This window comes from Pelecanus crispus, chromosome 5 (genome assembly GCF_030463565.1).
Source record: "Pelecanus crispus isolate bPelCri1 chromosome 5, bPelCri1.pri, whole genome shotgun sequence".
Classification (NCBI taxonomy): Eukaryota; Metazoa; Chordata; class Aves; order Pelecaniformes; family Pelecanidae; genus Pelecanus; species Pelecanus crispus.
Window position 1 is genome coordinate 70451351 of NC_134647.1, and position 11349 is coordinate 70462699.

The 11349-nt window shown below is 42.2% G+C and overlaps 1 protein-coding gene across 2 annotated transcripts; it reads left to right on the forward strand.

Annotated features, from left to right (window-relative positions):
• The first annotated feature begins 1077 nt into the window (after positions 1-1077).
• ATPAF1 (ATP synthase mitochondrial F1 complex assembly factor 1) lies at positions 1078-11069 on the forward strand. Of its 2 annotated transcripts, none has more exons than XM_075711576.1 (9): positions 1078-1268; positions 1624-1732; positions 2293-2343; positions 3076-3138; positions 4571-4621; positions 6437-6484; positions 8819-8914; positions 9506-9613; positions 10566-11069. In XM_075711576.1, the coding sequence occupies exons 1-9, from the start codon at positions 1078-1080 to the stop codon at positions 10758-10760; spliced, it is 912 nt and encodes a 303-aa protein (XP_075567691.1). In that variant the 3' UTR covers positions 10761-11069. The 2 variants fall into 2 exon arrangements, with proteins under 2 accessions (XP_075567691.1, XP_075567692.1); XM_075711577.1 differs by having other exon boundaries at positions 1233-1268; positions 1417-1732.
• The last annotated feature ends 280 nt before the right edge of the window (positions 11070-11349 follow it).

Consider the following 11349-nt stretch of genomic DNA (forward strand, 5'->3'; position numbering starts at 1 on the left):
CCTTAAAATTTAAGGGATTACTGTATTGCTATGTGAATCTGTTACTGTTTTGGTTTGTTGCAGTCTGCTTTACTTTTAACTTTTAGAGGGCTCTTCAACAGCAATAGTGAAACTGTCAGCTAGAGACCGCGCGTGCCGCTCCAGCCGCCTGTGTCCTCTGCCCGTGGCCAAGGAGCCGAGGTGGTCAGGGATGGGCACGAGGGCACAGCTGTCCAGTGGTGCTGCTTAATTTGCACGTCAAGAGCAAAGTGGATCGCGTATTGCTGTAGTCACTGCTGTTGTAGGACGGACTCGTGCTATCAATTGAACAAAATCCAATCATCACTGAGTACAGTGGTCGCTGTTGTTTGGCCTAGGGTAGCCGGTAGCGGTGTGCTGCAGGCTGGGACCACCGATCCCCAGCCAGCCGCTCCCATCTGGGCAAGTTTTCCGCTATGCCTCCGGCCTCCGTCTTGCGTGCTTTCCGAAGCCCCGGCGCTGGGTGTTGGCAGGCTTCCTCCCCCGTGCTTTTATTCACGCTGCAGGTGGTAGAGGACATAAAAGCCACGGGCGTAGCAAAAACGCTTGCCCGGATCCGCTCTCTGCTGGAGCTCATTTTCCAGAGGGGCCGCTGGCAGCCAGGCTGCGGAGGCCGCTTGCTTCTGCGGGTGGCGAGTCCTGGAGGAAAAAAAGTGATGTCTGAAATCAAATTCGACAGTAGCCGGGTCTGCGAGCGGCAGCTGGGGCTGTAGCTGAGCCTTGCTTTACGCTGTGGTTCTCGGCTTGGTTGTCAGGCTGTATTGGTGCGTTTCGGGTGAGCCCTGTGTAGGGACCGCTGCATCTTTTCAGTTCCGTTACCGGCCTGTACGCGGAGCCGAGCCGCACCGTGCTGGGCGTACATGGCGCTTCTCTGCTCCGCTGGGTTTGAGCTACGGCACTCCGCGCCTTTTATCATGTAACGCGACTTTTAATTTACCTAAATAAAAACTCACTTTCAGCGTGCGTCTCCGGCCGTTTCATTCCGGGGGCGGAACGGCGGGGCGGGGCGGCGCGGCGGGCGGAGCGCTCTGGCGGACGGACCGGGAGGGAGCGGGCGCCATGGCGGGGCCGCTGGTGCAGGCCTGGGGGCTGGGGGCGGCCCTGCGGAGCCGCGCCGCTCTCCGTCCGCTGGGGCTGCTGGCCCCGCCGTGCCGGGGGGTGGCGGGGCCGGGGCCGGGGGCCGGCGAGGCGGCGCTGGAGGAGAACCCCTTCTACGGGAAGTACCGGCACAAGATCCAGGAGCTGCGGAGGTGCGGGGGGGCCCGGCCCCCAGGGGAAGGGAGGAGGCAGCGGTCGGGTCGGTTTTGGGGAGAGGGGGTGCTTGGGGAGCTGGGTTTCCTGGGGAGGAGGGAGGTTATTTTTAGCTTTCTGCCCTTACGAGAAAATGAATTCGTTTAGGCTAAATGCTGCCTTGAAATTCACTTACGTTGTTGCCACCAAGTCAAGAAAGTCGTCTCCCCAACATGACCAGCTTGATAAGAGGTTTTACTAACAAGAAGTTAAAAGTTTTAAGTTAAGAACATGAATCAGCTCCACAGTGAACATCTTAAAAGGCCAAATGGTGTTAATCACCCAGTACTGTCAATAGTCCCTTTTCCGATTCAGATCCAGTCCAGATGTGTTCGAATCCCGTATGGAAAAAAGAAATGAAGTGAAAAAGCAGCCAGTGGGATATTCCAGTCAAGGAGAATTTATCAGATGCATGGAGGAAAAGGCAAGGCCAATTTTCTTTGTAATTCATGTCTATTAAAGCTATAATGTCACATTATATCAGCATAATGCTACAAATATACAGCGTTCCTGTTAGTAAGGTGCCCCAGAATTTGACACTGCTGGCTAAAAATACTGTTCTGTATTCCAGCATATTATTTTGCTATTTTTTTTTTAGCCTGTAAATTCTGTGCTTGAGGCCTTGTTTAAGTGTTTAATTAGTTCCAGATTAGTTTGGCCAGATAGAGTAACATGATCTTGCATTTATCATTTTGTAGTGAATGAAAGCAAGCTGTTCAATAATATTGGATCCAAAATGCATAATAGTTTGCTTTAATCCTTTCTGATCTTGAAATTTATAGTTCACATTGTTACTCATCTTCTTATTCTCCAAATCAATATTTTATTTTAATAAAATGCACTGCAGCAATCTCTTTAAGTATCTTAAATTTGAGCTCGTACTCAGGACATCTTGTCAGCAGGCATGTTATGCATGGTAGGGAAGGCAAATAAATGGTATTAAAGCATCAGCTATAAAAACTAAAGAAGAATGTTTTCTTCTAGGCAGAAGGCTTGGGCACAAAGACATCAAAGGGAGGTTTCACAAAAGATAAGGTAAGAGAAATGAACCTGAGTGTTAGGAGAGGACTTGCTGGCAAATTGAGGATGTGGATTAACTTGTATTGCTACCATCAGTGCTTCAGCCAAGAGCTTCTTGAGATAAAACTGATGTTCCTTACACTGCACTTGAGTATAAGATACTCATTTACTATTGAGATCACGTTCAAGTCTTAAAACTCCCAGCAGTCTGGTTTTTTGTTATCCAGTCCTTTCTCTCTTGACATCCTGGAAGTTCCTACTAGTGAGGTGATCTGTACTGAATGCTGACAGTAATAAATTCAAAGGGTTAAGCTCCCTTTCCAGCATGTAAATATATTTCCAAAGGTCAGCCAGCAGAGGGACAAGAGAATGGTTTTGTTCTTTCACAGTTTTGTATTTTGGCAAACTTTCTGTGTAAATCTGCCAACAAAGCACGTGTCTGAAGGGGAAAGGCTGCAGCTCCTCTTGCAGCTTCAGCAGAGATCTGCAGAACTGGAGCAAAGTGTGTTCTGTGTCCTGACAGAAATCTCTTCTGTTCTGCCTCAGTGTGTGAATCCAATTCTCAGTGTGTTACTGCTTATGATTTACTAGTCGTTTTGGCAATTCAGAGGACTAAGTCCACATTGTAAATTGAATTAAGTTCCTCGAGCTTGATTTTGTTCTCTGAAATTGCACCCATTCATTCTGGATTCTTACTTGAATCAGAGAACTGTCATCATGCCAAATTCCTTATGCTTTCTCTTGCAGACGCTTGATTCGATTCTTAATGTTGAGATGGTGAAAGAAAAATCATCAGAGGAGATAAAACAGGTGATGGATTCAAACGGAATAAAATTTGCTCCGCATCTATGCTTGATAGTAATCTACGTGTGAGGATGGAAATTTTACTTAGACTGAAAAATAAAACATGGCTATGGATGTATATTTATAAAAAGCACATTCATATGCATATCAATAGTAGAAGATAAAGTTTTCCCCATATAGGTAAGTCCACCTAGGGTGTACCCACTTGATAAATAATACATCTGGACTTGATCACTCAAAAACTGTCTCTGTTGTAATTCTTACTGTTGCCATTTAATGTGTAGCGGTTGAATTGGCATCAGTAAGCTGTCAGGTTTGAAGCCAGGTAAAGGGAAACCCTAGCAGTAGCTCATGTGGATTATGCTACCTCTGTTCTGCAGGAATAAAAACAAAGCTTTTGCCATCTTCTACTGTTGCTTGCATTATCTGTTGCTCGGGAGTCTCTGTACCCATACTAAAGATGGTTAGAGTAAGAAGGAGGTGGGTGGGTCTGTTTGTTTGAAGAACAGTGTGAATCAAGTCATTCTCCCTAATATCTACTTGGCTTTGCACTGTGTTCCCTTTTATCTAGTTACAAGTCAGATCTGTTCCACATTTCTGATGTAGCTTGAGTTGGATCTGGTTTTTTTTTTTTCCTAATCAGACTGTATGCCAAGAAACTTCATGTAGGCATGGTCATTTAAGGGGAGCAGCACATACGAAGGAGCCTTCCGGCATGACTCTTAGAGAGCAGAAATCTAGCTGCTTTCCTGATAGCTCAAGAACATTACAGAAGTCGTTAAGTGCTCTCCAGGGGATGGTGTGTGACTAGTTATAGCAGGGAGTACGTTTGATAACTCATGAGCTTCCTTTGAGTTCCACTATTTCTGTTTCATTGATTAAGCATTTTACTGACAATTCTCATTAGTCGTGTAGGACTGGGGAAGAGTGACTCTGGGCTCTGGGCTTTTGCTTGCACTTGTCCATTTGTTAAGGACTTTGTTTGAGCTTTTATGTTGGTATTGCCATCCTGCTGTGATGAGAAAAAAAGATTGTGAACACAGAGGAGCATTCTGCAAAGTCTTGCCTTCTGTTGAAAACGTTTTGTCTGTTCTTTATTAAAAAAAACCCCAAACCCAACAACTCAAAGCCTCTAGAAATCATTAGTGTGATTGTTGGGAAAAATGTAAGAAGCACTTCTGATGTCTAGTAAATCTTCAGCCACCTCTGAGCCCTTTCTGTTAACTAGTTGAAATCTGTCATTTGGTACAAGTACTCTGGAACCTTAGGAGAAGCGTATTGCATTACCATTAGCAGGAAAGTTAGTCAGGATTGATTGAAAAATGACTTCTCAAGTGCTTACAAAGGTTAGTTGACAAATGGAATTCTTTTTAAAGCATTTAATATTACTGCTAGATGCTTGATTTTAACTGTACCTCATCTCCTTTGTTTCCTACAGATTTGGAATCAGTATTTTTCTGCAAAAGATACTGTTTATGCTGTTATTCCTGTAAGTAGTTCCCCTGTAGTTATGCTCTTGAAAGGCCAATGTGCAAAGCTTTCCTTTCTAACTGATTCTGTTGCTTTTAAAAGCAATCATTGAAAGAAAACGAGGTTTCAAGAACAAACTTACTTTCCAGATTGAATGATCTTACTGCCCCAAATAAAGGCTTTTGTTTCCAGAAATGCATATTCCTTTTTTTTTTCACTTACGTCAGTCTCAGGAATACTAGTACTTTTTTTTTTTTCTTCTGTACACATGGCTTGAATTTCCACGCCTTTTGTATCCGGTATCCAGTACTCTTCGCAGGGCCCTAGTATCTATTAAGGTAGCATTTGTATTTTCACATCATTTCTTTTTCAGAGTTGCTTGTTTCTTTCCCCTTTTCCCTGCAGCATGGACTGCTAACTCAAGTTTCATATGGAAGTGTTAGAGCACTTGGCCAATAACTTGCACGTGGCTAATCACTTATGACTTACTTTCATACATTTAAAATTATTGGCAGCACTGTCTTTGACTGGGATTGCATGGTGCTTCCTGTGATAAGATCGTATTTCTTATTCCTGATAACTTTACCAGATGTTATTGTTGTTAATCTGTGTTAGGCTAAAGGAGTTTTTTTCGCTTTGGGGATTTCTTTTTATTCTTTGCTGCAGAGTCTCTGTGTGATCATGATCTTTTAAATCTCTCTTTTCACAGCTGGGCACGAACTGTGTGTTCCTTGAGTTCTTGAAACCTCATTTAGATCTGGGGTCTGATTTGCAGTTGTACTTGGCCCTTTGAGCTGCAACTGAAGTGATGGGAGGCTGTATTCTAAATGTATGAAGTACTGTATACTCTGAAAATGGCAATGTGGGATTTGAAGTCAAGCAGCTTTGTGTTTCAGTTTTCCCAACACGTGGATGCCGTGAAAATAGTTTGAATTGCACATTTACTGTAGCAGAGGGCCAAAGCCAGGGACTCCAGTTAAGATGGTGTAGGTCTTTCATTAGTGGGTCTGGCACTGTTCTTTGGTGCACTGTTTTAGAGGAGCTTTGGGAGCTTTCAAGGCTTTAATGCAGAGCAGATCCTAGCACATTAGGAAGTAGTTCCTGGTGTCACTTGGGGAAGAAACTACGTCTTTTGCCAGAAGCTTTTTGTTGGCTGGAAGAAAGGCCTTGCATGATTCTCCACTGTTCAAAAGCACACACGGAGGAATTTCATGTTGATGAATGGGCTATGTTTTCTTTCATGAACACCTTAGAGTAGGTATTAATATACGGTGCTGGGAAGAGAATAGCGGGCAAAAGGTTTGGAGGGAATGCAGAGGACACGTGAATGAGACTGCCAGGTTTCATCAGGGATGACCAAGTATGTTTGTTTTAATATAAACCTAAGCAATAAGTATGTTATTTGAGTAGATATCTAGGCTGCATTTTAATACTGAAGAACAGATGACTATGATATAAAATCTACAATTTGGAGCCAGGGATGATAATGTCTTGCTCAACTGTTGACACCAACATGATGCAGTGGAGCTATTACTGAATGAGGACGTAATGTAAGCCTAAAGCGTGGGCCCCCCACCTCCAGGGAATAAAGCTTTGGATCCAAGGAGTTTGCTGCTGCATCTTAGAGACAGCATTGTTAAAATAGGATACCAATGACATTTAGGTAACTAAGAACTAAATACAGTTTTCCGTGCACTAATTGTTAGCTGTTCCTGCAGTGAGACCTTCTGTAGATGGAAATGGTACCCTGTAAAGGTTAATGAGATGATTCTGAATAACTGTGCATCCACGTTTGTGTTATGAAACTTTAATTTCTCTTTCTCCTTCCCCAAAGGCAGAGAAGTTTGATTTAGTGTGGAAGAGAGCCCAGGAATGTCCATCGGTACGTATGGCAGAGGCTCGCAATGTGTGGATGAATAGCTGTGGTGCATTGCTCCTCTCTAAAGCCTAATTCATAAATTTCTGACCCTCCTGTATTCAGACTCATTCCATCAGCTCTATTAGTAAAATCCAGGTGTTCAAATACTTGTGTTAGTGTTCATATAAAAGCAATGGCTATTCATATGTATTAAACAGCTTGATCTAGATATCAGATACCTAGATAAAAGAGATGTAGGGTTTAGTAATGAGAGCACAAAATCTCTCAGGGAATAGATTTAGCTACCTACCTCCCATTCCCATTAATTGATGTCTTGTGGTTAAATCTCTTCCATGCAGTGTTATAAAGAGCCAAGCCTCGTAGGCCAGCTGTTCCTACATATCTTCCCTTATTGCTTAAAGCATCCTTGCTTTAACCTGGGGCAACTGTTATTAGCTGTAGCTACCTGTCACCATGGCATTACATTGCATGTACATGGAGAAAGTGAATTCTCTTGTCTTATGGCTGGTGTGAGTTGCTCCTCTTTCTTTTTATGTTTGTTTACTGGCAGTGAAGATAGGCAGCAGTATCTGAAAGAGAAAAAGGCAAGAAATCAGTATGTTGGGGTTCTGTGCACAGAACGAACTGAACCTTGTCATCTATTAGCTTGTGTTTCCTGATCATAAATGTGCATAGCCATGCTTTCTTCACCACGCTGGTGATCTGTGGTAGGTAAATATTGTTAAGTGAATATGACTTATTTGCACAGAAGCCAAACTGGGCAGGCAGGATGCTGTGTAAATAATGCACCTCTGTCTCTATGGGAGTGTGAGTTGTCAAGAAAGACTGTGGTACTGCAAAATTGAGTAGTGTAAGTCCTGTTGCAGAGCATCGTAATTCAACAGCTGTGACGGGGGAAGGAAGGGGGGAATTGGGTGTAGTTGGACCCTTTATTACAGATACAGAGTAAATACTCTGTGGGTTGTGTCTTAGGTGTATGCCAGCACAACAAAGCATAAAATAATGAAAATGCTTAATATGGTTGTTTCAGAAATGAGTGGATTCCCAAGATTTGCGTTCACTGTTTCTCATGTGGGTTGGTGGGTATCGTGTAAGCTTCAGTTAGATGATTCCTGTGTGAATGAGCAGGTTGTTGCACTGAAGAAGTTAAACTGCAAAAGAGCAGAACAGCTAACAAGGTAAAGAATATATTCTGCAGTTTTGTATCACATGCTGCTGGATTAGTATTGTTTTCTGTTGAAAGTAATTTGTGCATCAAAGCATGGACTTTGTGCAAATTTCACTGTGCTGAGACAGAAATTAATTGCTTCGCTCCTTTATGAAAACAAAGTAGCAGACTTTGCTGCGTTGAGTGCTTTTGTAGATCTGAATGGTGGACGCTACTGGATTGATGGATTGGTCCTGTATATTACACTTGCCAAGAGCAAGATCAAATATATCTGACTTCTAAGCTACTTGGAGCTTGGAAAGTTATTTTTAGGTTTAAGTGTATTTCTGTACAGTGCATTGGCATCTAGTCAGGTATCATGCTTGTTTTTCTGCTCCTGTCTTGTCCTTTCCTTTGGTGTGGGAAAATGAGCAAGTCTCTAGCCTATGGAGCTGAATAGACTGTAAATCTCTAGAGAAATCTCGAGAAAATACTTGCTGCCTGTTCTGGAACAGTTCGTGAAATCACAGGATTAAAAACTCTGAATGTTCCTTACTTTACGCTTGACCATTTATAGAATCATAGAATCATAGAATCATCTAGGTTGGAAAAGACCTTTAAGATCATCCAGTCCAACCATTAACCTACACTACCAAGCCCACTCTAGACTAATCAAGGGTAGACCAGACTAAACCATATCCCGAAGTGCCACATCTACCCGTTTTTTAAACGCCTCCAGGGATGGGGACTCCACCACCTCTCTGGGCAGCCTGTTCCAATGCCTGACCACCCTTTCCGTAAAGAAATTTTTCCTAATTTCCAGTCTAAACCTCCCCTGGCGCAGCTTAAGCCCATTTCCTCTTGTCCTATCTGTTCTGCTGTTAACCTTCTAGAAGTGAACAAAAAGGTTGGAGTCTGAATGCTCTCCACTGTCCTCTCCTTTGTCTCATATAATACTGATAAAAATATGTGCCAGCATATTTGCTAATGAATACCGATAAGGTAACGTTGATTTATGATCTGCTTTGAAATCTGGTTCCTGCTGTCCTATCACTTGCGGTGGGGCAAACAAACCCTTTCCTCTGTTGTGATTCTCTTGCTGAAGCATTTATGCTGGAGGCCAGTATGACACGGGCATCATTTTGTTCTATGAAAGGGAGAATTGTTTTTTTTTTATCATTTCTCTGTAGTTTCTGTATGCTTTGCCAAGAAAAGAAGGCTATGAGTTCTTTGTGGGCCAGTGGTCAGGAACAGAATTGCACTTCACTTCCCTAATAAACATTCAGGTGAGTGATTGAAATAAAAAGTCCCAAAATGGCTTAAGATCCAGGAATATATAATATCAGCATATTACAATATATAATATTTGCTAAATAGTTTAATGAACAGTTTGGCTAGCTTAACTTGAGAATTACTATCAGGGAAAAACTGCCATTAATTGTGGGTAAATTAGTAAATTAATTATGGGTAAATTAGTAAATTTATGGGTATTAAGTGTCTCTTTAATCTGAAGGAGAATGAGGAAGAAGTCAAATAATCTCAAAATAGAAGCAAGAGCCAAACTTTTTAGAACTGTTTGCGCAAACTACTTAAAATACCAGTAGATGCTATGAGATTAAATGTCTTTCTGGAAATTGCAGATTATTTTAAATGCAAAATGGTCTTTAGTCAAGGAAAAACCCAACCTAACTCTGCAAATCCCTTGTTTTCTCTAAATACCAGGAATAATGAACTTCTAATTGGAACTGACCCTTAAGCCTTGAAAAATTACAGCTCTGTAGCAGTTAATACCCAAAAGTTTTGTAATCAAGCCTCAAAATCTGCAGTAGCGCTGAAGTTCTTTATGGGGTACTGACAGGTTTCTTTATCTCCTTCAGACCCAAGGTGAAACTGCTCCTAGCCAGTTGGTCTTGTACCATTATCCTGAGCTGCAGAAGGAAAAAGGGATAGTACTAATGACAGCAGAAATGGACTCAAAGTTCTTGGTAAGAGAAATCGGAGAAATCTGTTCATTGGCTTCCTTCATTTTATGCTGCAACTCCTCCTATAATTTTGAATTAAAACCAAATTAAAGTCAAGTCTTTAAAAGATCCTTTCACAAAGAGTGGTCTTACTAGATTTCTTTAACCTAATCTACTTATTACTAGGGAAAGCTACAAGGAAATAATAAGTCTTTGGCTGTGTGATGATTTCAGCTCATACATACTTTTTTTTTCCCCTTACTCTGGGTATTATAGTTGATTGTTGTAAAAAAAAATAGAAACGCTTCTGGTTTTCTTACTAATGGGAGCAAATTTAAATGAAAGCTTTTGCTACCTGCCAACATGTTAAAACAGTGAAGCTTAATACTGCTCATCAAATCAGGAGACCTCCAGAGCTTTGTGTTAGGTTTCTGCGTGCCTTCGCTATTTTCCCTATGTGTGGGTGTGCTGTTATTTGCATATCTGTAATAGTACGGTACTAGGACTAATAGCACTAGGGATTATACTGGTGGAACAAGAAATGAAGCATCCCACCTCTAAGTGACCTACTTAAACCAGTTCTGAAACTATGCACAGAGGAGTCATTGGTAATGCATTTGCCCTGTTGTATCTCAGAGTAGACAATTTTTGCAAATAGGTCAACCGTAAGAAGGGGAAGATGAGGCTTTGGTGCATCTCCAGTGCCCTAGAGTGGGCAGGGATCATGAAAGACATCTTTGACCTCTGAGGTGTATGCTCAGCAGGAGAGTAGTTTGTAGGCACAGTGCTAAAGTGTGTAAGGAGGTCAGGAACAAGAGGGAGGTGGTTTGTTAAGAGATTTGCAAAACTAAGGTGGCTTGGAATCGAGTCGTTTGATGAGTAGGACGGCAGCCTTTCAGCTGCTGAAGAGTTTTTCAGCGGGATACTCAAATAAAACAAAACCAGATAATAACAAGTTCTTTGTTTTAACTTGCAGGTGGTCCGTGAAGCACAGTGCTTGGCGAATCAGGTGCAGCTTTTCTATGCGACGGATCGTTCCGAGACCTACAAATTAGTGGAGACCTTCAACCACAGATCTAGTGAATTTAAATATATGTCAGTTATAGCAGAGCTTGAGCAAAGCGGACTTGGACAAGAACTGAGACCTGGTCAGGTTTCTGACAAGTCGTAGATCCTGACCTGTGGGTGAAGCAAGCCAGCAGCAGGCAGGGGATTTCCTAGATGGAGTGGTCCTGTCTCTTGTTTTATGAGTCTGATTTGGCTACAGAAAGGATCTGGAGATGTCCTGGGAGTATGACAGTCAAGCCTGTCTGGCACTGATGCAAGATGAGGACTTGGGCCATTTGAACAACAATAACTAATTGCCAAAGTGGAGCCCTGTACTTCAGTGTAACTTTGTCAGAACAAGCCATTTTTCTGTCCTGTAACTTACTGCTGCGTGCTGTATTTTTGAAATCTGAAATAAAATGACAGAAGGGTAGCTATGTAATGGACTGCATTGACATCAGGAGACAGATAACAATCAATGTGTCTTCTCAGTAAATGCATTTTAAATGCCCTCTGCCATTATAATTGCATGGTCCAGTGCTTTTTAATCTGTGTGGAATTTATGCAAGCTTGTCCATCAAGAAGAGACAATAGGACCAATGGCCTAGAACAGACTTCTCTTTGTTACTTTTGTGTGTGAGGTTCCTTACACAGATGTGTACTGTAGCCTTTGTTTTTCTCAGGATTAAAAAATAGAGTGTCTAGATTTGTTC